The sequence below is a fragment of the Callorhinus ursinus genome, unplaced genomic scaffold (assembly GCF_003265705.2).
Source record: "Callorhinus ursinus isolate GAN/ISIS: 27379988/994484 unplaced genomic scaffold, GSC_fseal_2.0 scaffold24, whole genome shotgun sequence".
Lineage (NCBI taxonomy): Eukaryota > Metazoa > Chordata > Mammalia > Carnivora > Otariidae > Callorhinus > Callorhinus ursinus.
The window spans coordinates 8,905,691-8,927,236 of record NW_027397086.1 but is presented as its reverse complement, the minus strand read 5'-3'; the positions used below and the strand labels follow the sequence as shown (position 1 = coordinate 8,927,236).

General features: G+C 53.3%; 1 protein-coding gene across 2 annotated transcripts; it reads left to right on the top strand.

Moving 5' to 3' along the window:
- The first annotated feature begins 288 nt into the window (after positions 1–288).
- On the top strand, positions 289–20,475 carry PTGS1 (prostaglandin-endoperoxide synthase 1). 2 transcript variants are annotated; one of them, XM_073905781.1, is made up of 12 exons: positions 289–412; positions 506–598; positions 7,051–7,167; positions 7,529–7,669; positions 7,877–8,020; positions 10,546–10,727; positions 10,839–10,922; positions 12,536–12,782; positions 14,710–14,996; positions 15,152–15,229; positions 17,886–18,033; positions 19,325–20,475. In XM_073905781.1, exons 1-12 carry the CDS (start codon positions 406–408, stop codon positions 19,678–19,680), a joined length of 1,884 nt encoding a protein of 627 aa, XP_073761882.1. In that variant the 5' UTR covers positions 289–405; the 3' UTR covers positions 19,681–20,475. The 2 variants fall into 2 exon arrangements, with proteins under 2 accessions (XP_073761882.1, XP_025743822.1); XM_025888037.2 differs by lacking the exon at positions 15,152–15,229.
- The last annotated feature ends 1,071 nt before the right edge of the window (positions 20,476–21,546 follow it).

The following is a 21,546-nucleotide window of genomic DNA, read 5'->3' as shown; positions in this document are numbered from 1 at the left end:
TCCTGGTCGAGCCGCCTTTCCTCTCTGGGGGCCGAGGTGTGTGGTTCAGGCTAGCGCTTCAAGCCAGAGATACTCTCGGTTCTGCCTTGGAGCCTTGGGTGACCTCGGCGTTGCACAGCATCTCTGGGCCTCAGTTTCCTATCTACCAAAATGGACACACAAGTGCCTCAAGGATCTCGGGTGAAAAACCGCTTTCGCTGCAATCAGAATAATTAATAAAATGTTTTGGCTAGGGCGGGAGCGGAGGAAGTGGGCGGCGGCGCTGCCGAGGTGACAGCGGGCTGGAGAGGTGGAGCCAGGGAATGGGGCGGGGTGGGGGGGCGGTAAACGGGCCGGAGCTCCCCGGCAGAGACGCACCCCAGGAGCCGGCCGCCTGCATCCCGTACGCACCAGCCTCCTCGAACTATGAGCCGTGAGTCCGACCCTGATGCCCCCAGGGAAACCCCTCTGCCGCCCAGTGGAGCCTCGACGGCCAGGCTCCGTGCTAATCTCTCTCACTCGGCAGGGAGGAGTCGCTCGCTCCGGTTCCCGCTGCTCCTGCTGCTGCTGCTGCCGCTGCCCCAGGTCCTGCCCGCGGATCCCCCGACGCCCGCGCCGGGTAGGCTGCCCCCTCCTTGCCCCGGGCAGCCCCCAGCCCTGCGCCCTCGCCCGGCCCCTCCCCCTGCTCTGCTCCGGGGCCGGCCCAGCCTCCCCTTTCTGCTCTTCGTGCCCGGGCTGGGGGAGGGCGCTGAGGCTGCTGGTGGGAGAGGGGCTCTTTGAAGACCCCCCCCCGGGTGGGTGTGGTCTTGGCTAGGGCGCTAGAGGGTGTTTTTTGGGGGAAAGGGCAGACTGGGCTCTTGTGAGAAGGGACAGGCCCTCTCCAGCTCCCTCACCTGTTCTGGGCCCCAAGCTGTCCAAGCCGCCTCCTCCCCCAGCCCCGACCCAACAACCCCGCTGTTTTCTGCGGCGGGAGTGGGCGGGGGGGCGCTCTTTCCCAGGAAGCTGCAGGCACCAGGGGGAAAACCCTCTGGCAAGTTCTCTCTCCAGCCTCTAACTTTCTGGGGCCCCATGGGGATTCTCAGCCCCAGGGGAGAAGATCTCCCTTGGTGAGGGTCCCGGGGACACCAGCCATTCTGGCAAAGAATCAAGGTGGAAATATATTTACAGAGCTGGGTTGCTTCCCCTGAGGTTTAAATCCTCAGCTCTGAGGTCCCCCCAAGGCAGGTTATTTCGGCTCAGGTAGGTGCCATAATTCTCTCTAGCTCACACAGCACATGGTGGGCTAAGGGTTTGAACTTGATCTGTCTTACTCTAGGCACTTTGCAAGGTCTTTCCATAGAGAGCACCCCCCACCCCGTGCCACTCCCCTCCGTGGACCCTGGTTTCATCCCCCAGAAGATGATGGGGAAAGTCAGATCCTGCAAAATTCCACCACTCCTGCCCCCCACCATGCATGTATCAGGTTCCAGTGAAGGAGTTCAGCTCCACCCTCTCAGCCAGCCTCCCTCCCCCAGCTTACTGCTGGCATGTGTATATATGTGTGTGTGCACGTGTGCAGGTGTGTGAGGCTTGGACAGAGCTTCCTCCACCACCTGGCTGTATGATCCAGACCTCTCTGGGTCTCCACTTCCTATTTGTAAAATGGGGGCAAGAGAAGACTGGGCTGGGGTGGGGAGAGGGGTCTGAGCTTTCTGTTGTGATGCGGTAAGGATTTGGTGCTCAGAGGAGAGAAGAAAGATGTGAATCAGACCAGGTTTCCTAGAGGAAAGTGTTTGAGTGGGTGACATTGGGTGAAGCCAGGAAGAAGGTGGAAGGTGCTCCAGAGTTTGGGTAGGAGGAAAGGACCAGTGGATAGGAAGAAGAGAAAGAGGGCTCGTATGGCCAGCACTTTACAGTTTACAAAGCCCTGCTATGGGCCTCCACTTCTTGGTGCTCATAGCAGCCCTGCCAGGGAGATGTGTCACCCCCATTCTAGAGAAGGGAGAGCTGAGACCCAGAGGGGAGGGCCCATGTATCTGAGACCCCAGCAGCAGAGCCGGGGGCTGATCAGGTTGCCCCAGTGACTGGACTTGTCAGCCCCTGGATCAGCACAGCACTTCCTCTGGGGCCCCATCCACGACCCCCTTCCCCCACGGTACGGAAGGGCTGGCCCGCCTGTCTTCCTGTGTGTTCATGAACCCCCAGCCCTGGTCTGTGCTCTTTTGTTTTTGTCTTTTGGACTTATCTTTATTTCATAAGTGTTTAAGTGGAATTATTCTTTTCACTCCACAAACATTCCCAAGGGCTTGATTTAAGTTTTTGGCTGGACCTGGAGGCACGGAGCTGGGAGGGGCCCACCATTTCTCAGGGAGTCAGAAATGCTAAGAGACTGTCCTCTGAGGGGGTCAGGGCCATGACTGAGGGACACATGGGGTTATGTGAGGCCCAGGGGAGGGAGCAGGTCCCTCTCCAGCGTGAGGAACCCAGGGGGGCTTCCTGGATGTGCTGATGTTTGCTTGGACCCAGAAGGAGGTGGTGAGTGGCGGGAAGTGAGGCTTTAGTATGAGACTCTGTAAGGGCTTTCTGATGGAAGCAATGGCAGAGCTGAAGCCTAAGGCTCTGGACCTCAGGAGGCAGAAGGGAGCCTGGGGAGCAGTGAGGCAGGTGCTGGCTGGCAAGGGCCTCGGAATGTGGGGGAGGAGCCAGGACTCAGTGGGTCTGACCGGTGACTTGGGGCTGAGACTGAAGGCCAGGGAGCCTTTAAGGAGGCCTGCTGCAAGGTCAAAGGGAAGAGCAATGACAAACTGGGTGTAGGGCCTGTACTTTGTCCTTCAAGTCTGTGAGGGAACTGAGGTCCACAATGCCTGGGCATCTGCCCCAGGAGGCCAGAGCCTGTTCGTGCCCTCAGAGGTACAGCAGAGGCTGGCCCCCAGGGGGATGAGGGCTGCAGACTCCTCTGGGGGCAGGTGGCTTCTCATGTGGGGAAGGAGATTGAGTCTGGCTTGGAGGGCAAGGCCATGCCAGGGGAGTCTTAATGCTCAAGTTCATCCAGCCCCTGGACTTGGCTTAGTGTTCTCTCCTGGGCTAGGGATACGGCATGACCTGGCAATCAGAGCTCTGTGCCAGGAAGAGGGTCCTGAGGCAGTTAGCCCTGGCACATGGCGGGGGACCCCAAGCTGTTCCAGGCCTCCCCGCTGCCTGCTGCCTGCCACCTCGTATCTGCAGCACCAGCTGGGTCTGTGGGCCAGGAGGGGGCTTCCTCTCCAGCCACCTCTTCCAGCTGTGGGCCCAGCTGTTGGGCCCTGGGGTGGTGGCGGCTGGCCTCTGGCTGCTGACTCGGCTGGGTGTAGGGGCTGGGGCCCAGGTCTGGCTAGTCAGCCCCCCCCTTTTTTCTCTTTGGCTGCCAAGGCCCTGCAGCTTCTCTAAATATTATTCTTAGGAAATTTCAGCTCAACCTCTTGCTACCTGGTGCCTCTGCATCCTGAAGGACATCGTGTTCCCCTACTGTGCCCAGAGCCCTAACTCCTGGGCTGGGGAACATTTCCTTGCCTGAATCCTCAGAAAGTTCTGGAACCAGGCAGTACTGGACAGCCCTCATCTGTGGGAAGGTGTGCAGGATGAGTGGGCTGATCAGCTAACTCCACCTCTGGGGTGCCTTGAGGATTCAGTGAGAGCAAGCTGCAAGGTTCTCTGCTGATGGGGTGGGGGATTCATAGTGATGCAAATAATGGACATATTTGGAGATCCAATATGCTTGACCCAGAATAGAGAAGAAGGGGAGGCAGAAAAGGAGGCATCTTAGAGCCCGCCTGCTCCATCCCCTTTCTGGGAAACATAGGAAAAACGAGGCCCAGAGGGTGGAAGGGACTTTGCCCAGAGACATACACCCGGTAAAGGGCAGCCACTCTCTCCATACATTTCCCCCGCACCTACTTAGCACCTGGACCCGTGCTGGGAACTCGGTTGATCCGGAGCCTGCATCTCCCCAGTTTTCCTTCTGGATGGTTTATTATACAGGGTGTCCTCCACTGAGCCCAGCAATGAGCTGTCATGAAAGCATGCCAGATTTAAGTTAGACTGAAGGAAGGCCTTTCTTTGTGAGTAGTTCCAGAGCCCGAGTTGCGGCAGGGGATGGTGAACCCTCTGAGGTCACTCCCAGTTCGTGGATCCAACCCCATCCTCTTCCCAGATCCAGGCCTGAGAACCTCCAGGGGGAAGAAGGGGGGAAAGAGAAAGGAGTCCAAGTCTTGGCTCTGCAACTTCAAAGCTGTGGGGCTTGGGACCAGTCTCCTGTGAGTGAGCCTCACATCCCTCCTTTGTGCCACAGGGAGTCCCATCCACCCTCCCGGGGAGTGCCGGGCAGATAAAGAGTGTGGGGGGGTGCAAAGCTGTGGAGTAGTTGCTAGAGCCCCGGATTTCCTGGCAACCGTGACGGTCCAGTGTGGTCAGGCTCATGCCGGGGAAGAGGCACTCAGGCTCCTCTCTGCCCACTCGGACACCCTGGGGCCCCAGTGGAAGCCATTATCCTCACTGGGGAGAGTTTTTCCTGCCCAGGGCAGCTGGTGTTTATAGAAAGATCATGGAGGAGGAGGGAGGGAAAGTTGGACCGCAGGTCTGGGAGGGAGGAGCCTCTGCTGGACACAGCCTCTCTTGGCAGGAGAGGGATGTGGGGAGAAGCCCGGGCAGAACTCTAGGGCAGGAAGTGGGAAGCTTCCAGGCTAGTCCTTGGAGCCAGCTTCCAGGGCTGGGAAGGTAAGAGGTGTCTTTGGCCAAGCGTGGGTCACCATTCTCTTGGCTTCATTTTATTGACTCCACAAACATGTGTCGAGCTGTGGCCAGCACATCTGCATCGCCTGGGCGGCTGGGTCTCTCCAGGACTTGGGTTGAGCCCCAGTGTATGCGTGGCCTGTGTTAGGGAGGAGAAACTGGGGGAGGCATGGCCCCCCCTCCTGGGAGCTCATGGTGGAGAAGAGCAGGTTGAGTGGGAACATGGAGTGGGCTGATGGACAATCAGGGTGGGAACATGGAGCAGGGCAAAGGACATTCAGGGGAGGTTTTCTGGAGGAGGCAAGGCGTGAGCAAGGCGTGAGCCCCCTGGGAGGGTCAGGTGGTCCTGGAGGGGTTTGTTAAGGAAGAGCAGCAGTCTGCGCAAAGGAAGAAGAGCTTTTGGTTTTGGGGCTAAGGCTTGGGGCTGCCACACCTCTTGAGGTCCTTTGAAGAGCACTGCTATGGTAGGGATGGGAAAACAGCCCAGAGAAGGGCTGGGCTTTTAGCCTTGTGGCTGGCTAGTGGTAGGACGAATCCATCTGTGATAGAGGGCCTTGTGTGCCAGGGTTGGGAGCCAGGCAGCGGGGGGCTCCAGGGGCTCCTGGGCAGGTGAGGTAGGCAGATGGGCAGCGTGTCCTGAGCAGGAGGAATCAATGAGGAGAGTTCCAGAGCCCTGAGCCAGTTGGGGGTGATTATCCACTCACCTTCCTTGGCATTTCTGGACCTGTGGCTGTGGAAGGGGAGGCTGAGTCCTGTCTGCTGGGTCTGCCTGTGTCAGCTTGATAAGACCATTTTGTCCAGGCCTCTTCCTGTCGGCCCTTCCCTCCTGCATCCCTACAGGGTTCCACAGGGATGCCATTGTGAGGCCGTGGGGAGTTGCCAGGGCTTAAGCAAAACTATTTGCATGATTTCTGTGATTCTCTTCTTGCTTGCTGGCATGCCTCTGTGTGTGTGTGTGTGTGTGTGTGTGTGTGTGTGTGTGTGTGTGTTGGGCATGGAGTGCTGCTGCTGTCAGTCCTTGCCCGGGGTCATGCCCTCTGGTCACAACACCCTTCTGTTTTCTGTTATTACCCTCTTGGCCCCCAGTAATCAGATGTACAAAGAATAGGAGTTCCCTGTAATATTGGCTCCAAGCTTAGATGAGGAAATGTGTTTGCTCAAGGGAGTCTGGTGTTTTCTGTGTGAGGCCAGGGAAGCAGTCCCTGCCAGGATCCAGGAGACCTGGGTCTGCCGGAGGCCCAGCTCTGTTCTCTGTCTTTGGCCAAGACTCCACCTCTCCCCGAGCCTCGGTTTCCCTCGCTGAGCTGTAATGAACACCGAATGAGCTCTGAGAAGTCTCTAACTCTGCTGTTGAAGAATCACTAAAGCAGTGCGGATTTGAGCAAAGGGGCTGTGGTCAGCAAGACCTGGGGTAGACACCAGGAGGGACTTTACTGGTGGGATTTCTCCAGGAGGCAGGAGAGCTGATGCCAGAGCTCCACGCACCTCCTCAGGAGATTTTTCCAGCCCTAGCTCTCCTGTTTCCTTGGTCCCTGACCTTCCTCAAGATCCTAGAGCCCAGAATCCACTCTGACATGGGCCCAGCCTGGGCCTATCAGGAACAGGGGCTGAGGCAGCTGGGACTCCCCTCAAACCCACCATTTGTCTGCAGGGATCTGGGAAACTTCTTTCCTTGGGCTTGACTGTCGAGTCTGGGGGCCATGGTGGAAGTGAAGGGCAGTTGGTCTGGTGTGACTTGCTGGGTGACCTGTGTGGGGTTCTCCTTGTCTGGCCTCAGTTTCCCCATCTGCAAGCGGGCCTTATGATTCCCACTGTACCCCACTTCTGCAAAAATAGAGGGAAGGTGGGCGATCCTGTCTTCCTAGTGTCCAGGTACCTGGAGCTTAGGGGCTGGTTTGAGAGAACCCCGCCTTCCTTATCCCTTTTCTGAACTCCACAAACCCTGCCCTTGGTGCTGGGCTCTGACCTGACAGGAAGAGAGCGCTCTAGAAGCCCATGGCTGCAGCATCTTATCAGCTCTTTCCTAACCTTTGGTGTCCCAGTTGGCGTCTGGACTCTTCCCCTGCCCGACTCCGATGGCAGCAGGGAGGAGAGGGGGATGGGCTGGAGACCAGAGCAGGGCCTGAACAGGGCAGGGCCGGGGGCTTCTGTGCATAACTGGGGGAACAGAGAGGACCCTAGGGTGAACACTGAAGTCCAGAGAGAGGGCCCCTGAGTGAGTTAGGACAAAGCTGTGACTTGTGGCCCCACACTTCCCTGTCAGGGGCAGGACGGGGCTTGGGGGTGGCTCTAGAGTGGTCTCTGATCTCTGCTTCTCCCCTGCAGTGAACCCCTGTTGTTACTACCCATGCCAGCACCAGGGGATCTGTGTCCGCTTCGGCCTTGACCGCTACCAGTGTGACTGCACCCGCACGGGCTATTCTGGCCCCAACTGCACCATCCGTGAGCCGGGCCTCCTGCCCCCACTCCTGTCTTGGTCCCCTTGCTCCCCTGGGCTTGTCCCGAGACCCCCCCCCCCCAACTTCCTGCCCTCGCCCCTGGGCATTGCTCGGTCCTCCTTCCTCGCCTGGCTTTGACCTCTGACCCTCTCCCTCCCGGCCCACCTCATGCCGTGGCCCTGTCCCCTGCCCTCACATCTGCTTCTGGCTCTGTCATATGTCATCTCCCCCGAGCTTCCATCTTTACCCTGCCCTCTGTTCCACCTGGTTCCATCTTGGCCTTGTCTCCAGTCCCCATCTTCCACTCCAGCTACTTCTGGTCCTGCCAGGAGGCCCTGACTGACTGGCTCCCACTGCCCCCACAGCGGAGCTGTGGACCTGGCTCCGGAATTCGCTGCGACCCAGCCCCTCTTTCCTCCACTTCCTGCTGACGCATGGGCGCTGGTTCTGGGAGTTCATCAATGCCACCTTCATCCGTGACATGCTCATGCGCATGGTACTCACAGGTGGGTGGAGGGCAGGCTCCCCCCCCCCCCAATCTGGGGAGCAAGACATCCTGCCAGCTCTTGGAATTCTTGGCATCTGATAAGGACAGTGGGTGGGGAGACTATGATGCCAGATTCAACAAGCCCAACCCAAGAGGAGGCCGGGAAGGGGGTGGGACTAGGGATGGGAGCCCCCTTGTCACCACTGTTTTCGCCCCTTCCCTGCAGTGCGTTCCAACCTTATCCCCAGCCCCCCCACCTACAACATAGCACATGACTACATCAGCTGGGAGTCCTTCTCCAATGTGAGCTATTACACTCGTGTTCTGCCCTCTGTGCCCCAAGACTGCCCCACACCCATGGGGACCAAAGGTAATGGAGATGGGGTTAGAGGGCTGGGCCTGGGGGTCACGGGAGATGCTCGGTTCTCTTTGGGAAAAAAGCAGGCGGAAGAGCAATTATTGACCCATTTCCCAGACGGGTGGGCCAAGGCAAGACATATGACTTATCCAGAACCACAGACAAGGACAGGGCTGGGGAAGGAGGACAGCAAAGGGTGGTAGAGACTCTTGCAGACATCACCCAGAAAGCCAGAGCAGAGTCAGACCAGTGCTTCTGTATTTCCAGGGCGCCTCTTTGCTTGAACCTTGTCTCCTGAACCGGTGGGATCCTGCCGGAATGGGGGTGACCTCAAAGTTGAAATGTAGGAAAGAAGGAGTAGTGTGCTATTTGTTGGGTGCTAACTCCGTGTTTGGTTCTTTACTCATGCAGTTTACCCTGCTTCATCAGTGTAGCTTACACATAAAGTCCCGAGTTTTTTTCTTTAGTTGCCTAAGACCCCACTTGGTCTCATTGGCAGGAATCTTTCCTTCCTAGTCCCTCTTCCCGCTTCACCCTCGATTGCCCCTAAACCCAGGGGTTTACTCAGTTCAGAGCCACGAAATCCGCTTCAAGTAGAGGGGACAAGAGAGGCATTGGTCCACCACTGCCATCACTTCTGTTCCTGCCAGGTGGTGTCACTGTTGGACACCTGTCTGGTGCAGCCTGTGGTTGTTGAGTTTTTGCCCGCTCAGAACCTTGCATTTGTATTGATGTCCTTCCTTGGGTCTCAAAGGCACTAACTACTCTGATGGTTTGCACTCACATGTTTAGAGACTATACCTAAAGCATGACTATTCTACCAGATAGCTGGGTCTTGCAGAGTTTCTGGACTCTGCCAGCACTTCGCAGGAACCAGTCCTTGCTCAATGTCAATCTGAGTGATGATTCCAAGTTATAGGGTGCAGACCACTCCCTCCAACTTCCCTTTTGGTGAGTTTCCTTTGGAGTGCTTGATCTCCTTGCCTGCCAGAGGAAACCAGTTGGCCATCTCAATCCAGAGAGGTTCTGTTGATCTTGAACCTTCAACACTGGGCCTCACTTGAGGTATTATGAAAGGATGTCTTTACCAAAACACAAAAATTCAGTTATTCCTTTCTGTGTGAGCACTGGGTACTGGCTCATCTGACATTAACATAATTAAGGAAGGCTCTTCTTTTTTTTAAGATTTTATTTACTTATTTGACAGAGACAGAGTGTGTGAGTGAGACTGAGCACAAGTGGTGGGGGAGGGGCAGAAGGAGAGGGAAACGCAGGCTCCCCGCTGAGCAGGAAGCCCAACATGGGGGCTCGATCCCAGGACCTCATGATCATGACCTGAGCCAAAGGCAGACGCTAAACTGACCTGAGCCACCCAGGCGCCCCAGGGAAGTCTCTTAATGCTTATTCTCATGATGACAGACACCTGCTTCAAGGTGACCTATTATCTTTACCCCAGACAGAAAGACTGGCATCATTTAAAATAGGTTGACAAACTCCAGCCCGCAGCCCAAATCCAGTCCACTCCCTGTTTTGTGAATAAAGTTTTATTAGAACTTAATCACACTCATTTGTTTAGGTCTCATCTATGACTCTTTTCCCGTTAGAACAGCAAAGCAGAGCAGACGGTGACAGAGCTCGTATGTTGGCAAAGCCTAAAATATTGACAATCTGGCTTCTTGGAGAAAAAGTTTGAAGTTCGCTGATCTTTGATTTACCAGTTCTCAGTCATGCTCACATTATCTCATGCACTCCTCAAAATGCTGCATCAAATAGGTATCATTCGCCCATTTTACAGATGAAGACACTGAAGCTCGGAGAGATGAAACAAATTCTCTATGTTCACACAGTCAGCAGGGGGCGACAGCCAGTTTCAAACACAGGCTACCTTGCTCCAGGACCAGGGAGTCCAAGTTCGTTCTTTCGTTTTTTTCTCTCTTCCTGGTTTATTTACTTTTCTTTCTTCTTTCCTTTTGGTTAACTTTTTCAAAGTTGCAAACACACACAGAAGTTGAGATGTATCCATCTCTTCAACACGTACCCATAATTTGCCAATCTTATTTCATCTATCCCTCTTACTTTTTACGGAGTATTTTATTTATTTATTTATTTATTTTTAAAAAGATCTTATTTATTTATTTGACAGAGAGACAGTGAGAGAGAGAGAGAGCACAAGCAGGGAGAGCGGCAGGCAGAGGGAGAGGGAGAAGCAGGCTCCCCGCTGAGCAAGGAGCCCGATGTGGGGCTCGATCCCAGGACCCTGGGATCATGACCTGAGCTGAAGGCAGACGCTTAATGACTGAGCCACCCAGGCGCCCCTTTATGGAGTATTTTAAAGCAAATTCCAAATATCATGCCATTTCACCTGTAAATAGTTCTAGAGTCTTTTGGTAGAGAAGGTGCAAGGCGCCATCCTGTAGGAGGGAAGGCTGTTCTGGGCTTCCTGTGTGGACCGGTTTAGTCCGGTGAGCCCAGAAGGCCCTGGGGCAGGAAGACTGAGGCAGGAGGCAGCTACTGCCCCTTCCCACCTCCCAAACCAGGGAAGAAGCAGTTGCCAGATGCCCAGCTCCTGGGCCGTCGCTTCCTGCTCAGGAGGAAGTTCATACCTGACCCCCAAGGCAGCAACCTCATGTTCGCCTTCTTTGCACAACACTTCACCCATCAGTTCTTCAAAACTTCTGGCAAGATGGGTCCTGGCTTCACCAAGGCCTTGGGCCATGGGGTGAGTACCTAGGTGGGGCTCAGGACTTCTCTGGACTTAACTTAGCACGTGTAGGTCATCGCCGCTGAGGCAGCACCCGGTGATCTGAGTGGACCCTCTTTCTGTCCCCAGGTAGATCTCGGTCACATTTATGGGGACAACCTGGAACGTCAGTATCAGCTGCGGCTCTTTAAGGATGGGAAACTCAAGTACCAGGTAGTGCTGGGCTTGCGGATGGGGCAGTGGGAGAGGCCTCCTGTGGTCTTCCCTGGCAGAGGAGGAGAGACAATGAACCCTGGGAGAAGGTGCCAGGCCAGGAGCAGACATGGCCTGTCATGTTCTCCTGGGGAGGTGGATTTTGGGGCTTGACAGGAGATGGACAGTTCCAGTCTGCATATATACACTGAATTTTCCCTCCATATCATTTGGACACTATGATGTGCCTGGTGGAGGTGACTGAGCAGTTGACCATGATAGTTAATGGGCCCTGACCTCACAGGAACTCACAGCCCATCAGGGGCCACACCCAAACACTAGGGTGCCAGTTTCTGTCTGCACTAGCACCAGAAATATAATGTGAACCACATATGTCATTAACATTTCTCTGGTGGCCACATTAAAAAAGGTAAAAAGAAACAGGTGAAATTGATTTTAATAATTTATTTTATTTAACCCCATGTTTAGCCAGATTATCATTTCAACGTGGAATCAATACAGAAATTATTAATGAAATATCTCACATTCTTTTTTTTCATGCTAGATCTTTGAAATCTGATCTATATTTTATACTCACAGCACATTTCACTTTGGATGCCAACTTTTCATTGGGGATATCCGATCTGTATTCACGTTTCATAAAGTTACAGCTGAAAAGTAGACTCACATGCCCAGGTTGTTCTGAGCATACTTAAAGATTTTCCAATTGTTGAAGGATCGGTTTTCAAATTGAAATCTACAGTAAATAAAGTTACAGATTCAGTTCTTTATTCACACCAACCACGTTTCTAGTGCTCAGCAGCTATAGGTGACTAGCGGCTACCATATTGGACCACACAAATCTAAACAAACCAAAACCCAAGCAAAACGCGCTCTGCTGAATCTTTTAGGCGAAGAACAGTACTTGGCATGTAGTAGTATATTGACTGACTGAATGAAAAAGCTGCCATATTTGGAGACTTCTCACCCACTAGGGAGAAGCCATGGGACTGCTCTGAGGATGGGGCAGGCTTCCCTAGGAAGGTCAGATAAAGAAAGAGCTGCAGGGAGGATGAGGCAGAGTTCAAGAGGCTCAGAGCGGGGGATGGGCTTCGCAGGCAAGCAGTGCCTGGACTTAGAGAGGAGAAGGCTCAGAGGGAGTGAGGGAATTCAGGGAGCATGGCTGGCTGGCCCCTAAATGACTGCCGGCGAGGGTGGAGAACACCTCTGGGGCGTGTTTAGGATTTCCAATTTCTGCCAAGAGCCGAGAGAGAACCTGGAAGGGTTTGAAGCCAGGGCACGATACTAAATTTGGGTTTTTTAAAGGGTTACTCTGGCTGCGCGGTGCTGAGAATGGACCGTCTGGGGGCCACGGGTCGACATAGGGAGCCACTGACGAGAGGGGTCAGCATGGAAGATGAGCGTGGGTGAGAAGCAGGCAGTGGCAGTGGGGATCGAGACAAAGGGACCCGTTCTAAGAAAGACTTAGATCAGTTAGAATCAGCAGGCCTTGGTTAGGGAGGATGGGCAGTTGCTCTGGGGGGATATGGCAGCTGTAAGTAGGGAGGGTGTCAGCTGTGGCAGGTGCAGGCACCCACCCCGTCCCCAGGTTGCCAGGCGGTCCCATCTCACAGGTGCTGGACGGAGAGATGTACCCCCCTTCGGTGGAGGAGGCGCCTGTGTTGATGCACTACCCGCGGGGCATTCTGCCCCAGAGCCAGATGGCCGTGGGCCAGGAGGTGTTTGGGCTGCTTCCCGGGCTCATGCTCTATGCCACGCTCTGGCTGCGCGAGCACAACCGAGTGTGTGACCTGCTGAAGGCTGAGCACCCCACCTGGGGTGATGAGCAACTCTTCCAGACGGCCCGCCTCATCCTCATCGGTGAGGACTCCAGACCAGCCCTGTCCTGGAGGGTCATGTTCTCTGTCCCGAAAAGCAGGTGTTGGGGGGCTGGGGGAGAAAGAGCTGGGATTAGGACCCTAGCTCCTCTGCTTACTAGATAAGACCTTGAGCGGGTCCCTTCCACTATGTGAGCCTCAGTTTCCAAATCTGGATATTGGGGATAAGATGGTTGTAAGGGTTTCCTGAGATGATGACAAGCACTTAGCACATAGTAGGCCTTCGGAAAATGGATGGCTGTGATGGTCGATCATTAGCTGGGTAACTTGCAGCAGATTTGATTAGCCACCCCAATCTGTTTCCCCAGTAGATGGGGAAACACAGTGACACCCCCAGCTTGTAGTGGTCAGACTCCAGCCTGTTCAGCCTTCTGGAATCCTCATGTTTCTGCCCTGCGTGTATCTGCCTTCCTGGGGTTTGGTAGCTTCTGTGTGACTCAGGGACAGGGTATTTTTGTGTCCCCTATGGGGGCGAGTCTGCAGCCTAAAATGTCAGACGGTTTCCTGCCTGGGAGCTTGGTCCCTGACACCGCTGTCCAGACCGTGTTCACTCTGAGTCCCCTGCCTCTGGGCATCACTGGGTATGACTGGTCCCAATTATATTGCCTGATTCACTAGAGCCTGGAAGAGCCAGGCACCAAGGATAGGAACAGCCTAAAGAAGGAGAGGGGGCTGGTTCTGAAGTGCCACCATTTTGGAGACTTTGACAAAAGAGGGCAAGGCTGTGGCTGGAGGCTGCCCAGCATACTGCCTGGTATCGAAGCTGTGACCAAAGGTGATGAAGCTGTGACCAAAGGTGATGAAGCTATAATCCTCCCCAACAACTTTACTAACCAGATACGATTGCCCTTGTTGTATAAATTAAGATTCAGAAGGGTTAAGTGAAATCTCCAAGGCCTCTCAGCAGAGGGAGATTTGAGCCGGGCCCGGCTGCCACGGGAGCTCCTGCCTCTTGTACCACGTCCCAAGGGGATCTCCTTCCTGAGTGTGTGGGGGGGAGTTCCCTGCACGCCTACACTTAGCACTCCTCCTTCCTGCTTGCATGTGGTCATACTCCCAGTTATGCCGGGCCCTGGGCCACACAGCTGCTGTCCACTTCCCAACGGCCCCGTCCGAAGCATCGTCACGCACATTTTACAGAGCAGGAAGGTGAGGTTCAGAGAGCTTAAGTGACACAGCCCAAGCTCTGGGGTGACTAGAAATGGTGATGCCAGGCTCTGAAGCTTGCTGATGGCAAGTCTCACGGCTCCAGATCAATTGCTAGAAGCCAGTTTGTCTCGGGGCTAATTAGCCAAAATCATTAGTTTCTTTTCCTATCTAGATAACCAGTTTTGATTCTGTTACGGAACGTTCGGTGTGTTTCCTCCCTGGCTCTTTGCTCTGGTTACTGAGAGGGCAGAGAAAAGGTATTTATGAGAATTCTGGTATGTAAGAACATACGAGAACTGCACGTGGGACTAGAGTCATCTTATATCCTCAGCCTCCCTCTTTTGCTGCTGTGGCAGCTCTGAGAGCTCTCTCTGAAGCCCCCCTCGCCCCCAGAGGGTGTCAGCAGGCTGAGGGCCCCCACGAAGCCAATCTCCACTTTCCCACTTTCGGGTTCTTCTTTTCCACGTCCTGCTTAGCTGGGCCGACAGCCTCCCTGTGGAACGTGGGAGTAGCCGGTGCTCTTGTCTTGGGACACCGGTCCAGCCTGAGGCAGAAGGCTCCATTTTCCCAGCCCCCCTACAAAAAGACAAAGTGAAGGCGCCCCCCCGCCCCCCACCCCCCCCCCCCGCCAAATTCAACAGCAACAGTAACACCAAAGAAGCCAAGAGCAAGCAAACACTTTCCACGAACCAGCCTGCTTCCCGAGCCCGGTGGCCAGGTCCCGGTGTCTCCCTGACACTTGTCCCCATCCTCCCTCCCAGGGGAGACCATCAAGATTGTGATTGAGGAGTATGTGCAGCAGTTGAGCGGCTACTTCTTGCGGCTGAAGTTTGACCCGGAACTGCTGTTCAGCGCCCAGTTCCAGTACCGCAACCGCATCGCCATGGAGTTCAACCAGCTCTACCACTGGCACCCGCTCATGCCCGACTCCTTCAACGTGGGCTCCCAGGAGTACAGCTACGAGCAGTTCCTGTTCAACACCTCCATGCTCGTGGACTATGGGGTCGAGGTCCTGGTGGACGCCTTCTCTCGCCAGAGCGCTGGCCGGGTAAGCCTCTGGGGAGAGCACAGGGAGGGCAGGTGGGCTCTGGGAGGTGACAGACCTGGACCCAAATCCCAGTGTTGTTTTCTGTTCCATGGGGCTAGTGTCCCTCTGACATTCCTTCCACCATTCCTTCATTCCTTCTTTTGTTCATTCCATAGCGCCAGGTGCTAGGGATAGAGTGGCGAGCAAGATCAGATGTGGTTCTTGGGTCCTTACCCCTTGGCACTGATACCCTGGTGAGAAACTGTTGTCATATCACAGCTAACATCATGTGAGCGCCTGCTTTGTGTCAGGCCCTGGGCCAGGTGCTTTCTGATGTTAGCAGAATTATAAGGGCATGTTAAGCGCCACAATCTAGAGAGACCTTGGTGCTCTGGGCACTTGGAGAGGGGCTTGGGACCCAGAGTTGAGAGCTGTAGATAAGGAGATGTTGTCTGAGCAGAGATTCAGAGGGTGGACAGAGCTCTCCCAGGGAAAGAGGTCGTGGTAATGGCAGGGGATGATCGTGCTCTGGGGGAGGAAACAGCAAGGCAAGGGCCTGGAGGTCAGAGGGCATGGCAATTTGAGGACCATTAGGACATTCAGGGTATGGTAATATATGTGAGAGTGTCTTCACATAGTAGGTCTTTATTGAATTACAGGCCTCCGTGATGGGCTGAATTGTCCCCACCCCCACTCATATGTTGAAATCCTAACAAGCAGTGCGTCAGAATGTGACTGTGTTTGGAGACAGGGCCTTTCCAGAGGTAATTAAGGTTAAATGAGGTCCCAGGGTGGGCCCCTACTGTGACTGGTGTCCTTATGAGAAGAAGAGATTAGGATGCAGACGTGCAGAGTGGGAAGACTTAGGGAGAAGATGAGCCAAGGATAGAGACCTCAGAATGAAACCCACCTTGCTGACATCTTGATCTTGGACTTCTGGCCTCCAGACTGTGATGAAATAAATTTCCGTTGTTTAAGCTACCCAGGCTGTGATACTTTGTTATGGCCGCCCTGGCAAACTAATAGGGCCCTTTCCCTGGAATTAACCAGCTCCCTCCTAAATCTCCCCTCCCCCTATGCTTGGAAGCCCCTGTCTCCTCTGTCTCAGCTCCCCTCACCCCTGCTTCTCTCTGATCCTTGTTCCCATATCGTGACATCGTGGCACCATGTAGATTTAGGTTTACCACTGGTAATTTGACTGGAATTAGCATGTGCTGCCCCCAGGGGGCAGCTGCTGGCTGGTTTATGGCCTCTGTTCTCTGTGGGGACACAGACATGAACAGAGACAGTAGATTTATGTTGGGCTATATGGACTGCAAAGCATTTTCAAGGAACGGCCATGACTCTTTGTGAAAAGCCCTGGTGGTGTACTAGGCCCAAGGCAGAAGGGTGACAGAAGTGTGTCGGCTCTCAGGATATTCAAGAGAGCATGAGTAGTAGTAAAACAGGGCTCTCCCGATCATCGCCATACATGGTTGCCATCTTGGGGGTTACCATGGGACCAACGCTGTGGTAACTGCTTTGCATACTTTATTTTGCTCATTCCCCACAACCATGTCAGATGGGTGCTCTTACCTTCCCCATTTTTGCATATGATGAAACTGAAATAAGTAATTTGCCCAAGGTCCCTGCCTGAGTTTCCCAGGGCTGCCATAACAAAGGACCACACACTGAGTTTATTTTATTATTTCACATTCCTGGAGGTTAGAAGGTGTGGGCAGGGCCGTGCTCTCTCTGAAGGCTCCCGGCAAGAATCTGTTCCATGCCATTGTCTTAGCTCCTGCTGGCTACTGGCAACCCTCTTAGACACATCACTCCAACATGGAGTCTCCCTGAGTCTCTGTTTTCTCTATTAGGACACCAGTCATTGGATCAGGATCCCCGTAATGGACTATGACCTCCTCTTCACTTGATGACATCTATTTCCAAATAAGGTCACATTCACAGGTGCTGGGAGTTAAGACTTCACCACATCTCTTTGGGGGACACAAATCAACCCACAATGGTCCCACGGCTTGTAACTGGCAGAGCTGTTTATTTAAGCTTTCTGTGTATACACTGTAGTTTGCATGGCAAGATTTTAGCTCCCTCCCTGCTAGCTTATGACCAGTCCCCGCCCTGGAGACTTGGCAGAAGGAAGGAGAACCAACAGACATAGTCACCTATGTTCCCATGAGTGGCTTTATCTGGAATGAATGGAGTGACATGATACTGTGTGATCCTACCATCTGGCTCTGAGTTTCTCTTTCCTAATGGTGGTTGGTTAATAGTGGTTCACTTTTTAATTATTAAATTTTTCTTGACTCTCAATGCTATGACACAGGGAATGAAAACCAATAGAAAAACACTCCTTAGCAGGACCCCCTTGAAAGATGAAGTGTTCTTTGATAAGAATGGATTTGAAGAATGCCATAAAAGTTTCAGCCCCCCAAACTAATATCCATCCATCCCTTTATTTCTGTTTCTCATTTGCTATCTCAGAAACTCCTCTGCCCCTCCAAATTTCATTTCCAGAGCCAGAATGCCCTTCCCCTCTGCTTGAGCTCCTGGCTGGTGCCATACTGGCCATCTCTTTTATGGAATCCTAGTTGCTAAAACTAATAGTTGCAGAACCTTCTGTAATGGAATGTTGGGATCTCACCTAGATGCAAAGGGTTGGGGAACAGTGTGGCTGGTGAGCCACTGGAGAGGTCCTCTTGGCCCACTGCCACTTTAACGATGAGGAAGCGAAGACTCAAGTGTATCTCCAAGAGAGCATGACAGCAGCAGAGTGGGGCCAGGTCCCCAGCATGGTGGCTGCTGGGTGCAGCCGTGCTCTGTCCGTGCTTGGGAAGAGCTCCTGACCTGAACCCCTCCTCCAGGACAGCGTGGCCTGGCTTTCAGACTGCAGCTATGTTTATGTCTTGGCAGATTGGTGGGGGTAGAAACATAGACCACCACGTCCTGTACGTGGCTGTGGAGGCCATCAAGGAATCCCGAGAGCTGCGGCTGCAGCCCTTCAATGAGTACCGCAAGAGGTTTGGCATGAGGCCCTATACGTCCTTCCAGGAGCTCACAGGTGAGCAGCTGTTTCCTGGACCCGGGCCCTGCCCTCAGAGATTTTCAGTAAAGTGAGGAGGACATTGTGGAAACAGAGTGGGGTGTTAGCCCCCAGCACCACGACTACTGGGGTCATGAGAGGTGTGTGAGCACGGTGCTGGGGCGGGGAGTGAAGGGAGTGAAGGGAAAGAAAGTGGCTTCTCAGCTGGGTTTGAAGGAGATAAATAGGGATTTTCTGGATGCAGAATGGGGGGAAAAGCATTCTACATGGAAGAACAGAAAGTACAAAGGCAAAGAGGCCATAAAGAATGAGCCTGTCGGAGGGGACGGTGGGGGCTGCTCCTGGAGCAAGGGGCTTATGTGTGTGGGGGGGGCAGGGGTTAGGGATGGGAGCTTGGGGCCAAATTGTGTGGATTCTATGTGAAAGAATTTGGGTTTTACTCTACCTAGTGGTTCCTAAGTACATACTTGTGGACCAGCTGCCTAAGAATCACTTAGAAAACTGATTAAAAATACCAAATCCCAGATATCTCTCCCCGAGATTGATTCAGTAGGCCTGCATGGAGCGCAAGAGTCTGTCTGTGTGTGTGTATAATATATATACTTTCTTCTTCTTCTTTTTTTAACATTCCAGCTGTTGGGCAGCCAAGAGTTTGGGAACTCTTGTCATAAACAGTGGGAGCGTTTGACCAGGGTGTGACATGACCCTTGACTGGGTCCTAGTGCCTTATAGAGGGTGGGTTTCAGGAAATGGCTAGGGAAGCTCTGTGTCTGTCCCTTTTGGTCACTATCTATGAATGTGTGGGCTTCACTGACTGGGGATTGAGTTCCCCATAATTCTGTCACTCTTTAATCTCCTGTGACAGTCCAGAGGGGGAAAAGAACACTATAACTAAATCTCTCTGTGAGCTGGGACAGGTTATATTACATCTCTGAGCTCCAGCAGAATGAAGGGACTTGAACCAGCATACGTTCTTGAAATGAGCCAATGAAGCAAGATGGATGGAATTTCCCTGTTGTCACCATCAGGCAGTTAGGGCACCGAGAAGAGAGATGAGTTGCTCAAGGCCACATGCTGTCTGGTGGCCAATCCAGGCCTTCGATTCCTTCTTCAGCAGCAAGTTTCTTCCCTAGATGCAGCCCTGGAGAAGGGCTGGTCAGCCAGGCCAGATGTTAGGGCATGTGCTCAATTGTTCAGTTGCTCTTCTGAAGTCCCATATTCTCCCCAGAAAAAGTAGGCTTAGAAGCTTCCCTCCCCACATTGACCTTAATGGCACCACGTCTCTGACTCTAGCTTCCCCCCCTTTCAGGGGAGAAGGAGATCGCAGCCGAGTTGGAGGAGCTGTATGGAGACATCGATGCCTTGGAGTTCTACCCGGGGCTGCTTCTGGAGAAGTGCCATCCAAACTCCATCTTTGGGGAGAGTATGATAGAAATTGGGGCTCCCTTTTCCCTCAAGGGCCTCCTAGGGAATCCCATCTGCTCTCCAGAGTACTGGAAGCCGAGCACATTCGGTGGTGAGATGGGCTTCAGTATGGTCAAGACAGCCACGCTGAAGAAGCTGGTCTGCCTCAACACCAAGACTTGTCCATACGTCTCCTTCCACGTGCCCAACCCTCACCAGGATGGCGGGCGTGCTGTGGAGCGGCCGTCCACAGAGCTCTGAGCGGGTGGAGCAGCAGCCGGAGGGTGGGTTTTGTGTTTGTCATCCCAGAAAGCTGAGTCCGGGGTTGATAGTCTGAATGTTGGGTCTTGGGTTTGGCATCGAGAGCATCAGGGTCGACATTTAGAACTTTGTGTCTCTCACCCATTACCTGGAATATCGTGGTCTTGTTTGTTATTCTAGAATGCTGAATTCCTGGCTGACCATCTAGAATGTTAGGAGGGATTCTTCTTTGGCATGCCAGAACACTGGGTTCCTGGCTGACAACCTAGAATATCAGATTTCTGGTTGATTTGGAACATAGGCATTCTAAAATGTGGAGCTCCTGATGAAACCATCTAGAAAGGTAGGGGATTCTTATTTTGCATTCTGGAATTCTGGGCGGCTCTCCAGAATGTTGATTTTCTGATTGGCAGCTCAGAATGTTGTACTCCTGGTTCCTGATCCAGGACGGTGTCTGGTATGTCAGCTTAGTCTTGATCTGAATGCCTAAAATGGTAATTTGATTCATTTTCCTGTTCAGTGAGATATCCACAAAGCAGGAGAACCTATGGTGAACCATAGGTTCTTGTGAACCAATGCACAAGAATGCATTGCCCACCTCTGTGCCTGCACCAAGGGGGCAAGATGCCGGGTGTTCTTCTTGGGACCCTGACTTAGACCCTGGTCCAAGGAGGTAGAAAGAACAGGTGGGCTTTTTCCAGGCCATTGGTTGGAAGCCACCAGAGCTGCGTCACCATCTTTGTCTTGACTCATGGCAGCTGTTTCACATGAAGCTAATAAAATTCTTTTTCCAAATTGCCTGCTATGTATTGCTTTTCATTCCATTCCAGAAGCAGAGGCAACACTGGAGTGGCCTCTCTCCTAGCTGCAAGCTCGATGTGCTAGAGGTAGCAGCATGAGAACTTCCACTGCCCCTGGAGCCTGTCATTGCCTAGCTCTTCTACCAATGATGCTCCATTTCCGGCTGTGGGTCAGGCATTGCCCTTCACAGGCTGCTCTCCTAAAATATAAAACTGCCCAGCCCCAGGGGACAGAGTGCTCAGTTCCCACCATCTGGTTAAAGCAATTTCTTCCCTTACAAAGCATACGTGGGCAGAGATGAAGGGTATCTGGGAAGGAGGGCACTTACTGTGTGCCAATTTTCCACATTTAATTCTCATTTATTCTTACCCAAGAGCATGAACTATGTGGTATAATCCTTGTTTCAAAAACAAGGGAACTGAGACCCAGGATGGTCCAGTGCCAGGCCCCACAAGGTGCCAAAGCCAGTCCAGGACCTGGGTCTGGCTGAATCTGGGGCTCTGCTCTTCCCCGCTCTGGCTTCCTCTTTCTTCCTGATTTGACTCAGTTCCAGGCCTAATCTTGCCTCTCTGGCTCAGGGTCAGAGGCAGAAGATGGGGTGTAGCTCTTACATGCTATTCTTTCAGTCACAAATATTTATTTTGCTAAGTGCTTACTATACACCAGTCACTGTTACAGGCTTGGGGCTATAGCAGTGAGTGATCAAGACAGACGAGGCTTTTTTTTTTTTTTTGTCTGTCCGGAGCTCACGTTCCAGTGTGGGTAGAGCAGATGAGAAACAAGACAACAGTGGAATAAGACAAAGGCAGGGTGAGTGTGCTTTCCCTTCTAACCCATACTACTCTGCCCTCCTCCTGCTTGGCTCCTGAGACCTGAGACCCTAGCCCAGGCACCTAGGCCACCCCCAGCCCATCCCCGCCCCCCATAGCCAGCCAAGGGAACACAGGTCAGAGGGAAAGGTAAGAGGCTGGGAAAGTTCCTTCATGCTCCCTACTGGGGGCTTAGATTTCCTTAGGAAGAATAATGGCCCAGAAACAACGAGGGAAAATGGGGTCCAAGCTGAGG

Excerpts from the sequence above, each read along its gene's own strand:
- PTGS1 (XM_073905781.1), top strand. Across the intron at positions 7,168-7,528 it reads TGGCCCCAACTGCACCATCC|CGGAGCTGTGGACCTGGCTC; the intron begins GTGAGCCGGGCC and ends CTGCCCCCACAG. Across the intron at positions 8,021-10,545 it reads CACACCCATGGGGACCAAAG|GGAAGAAGCAGTTGCCAGAT; the intron begins GTAATGGAGATG and ends CTCCCAAACCAG.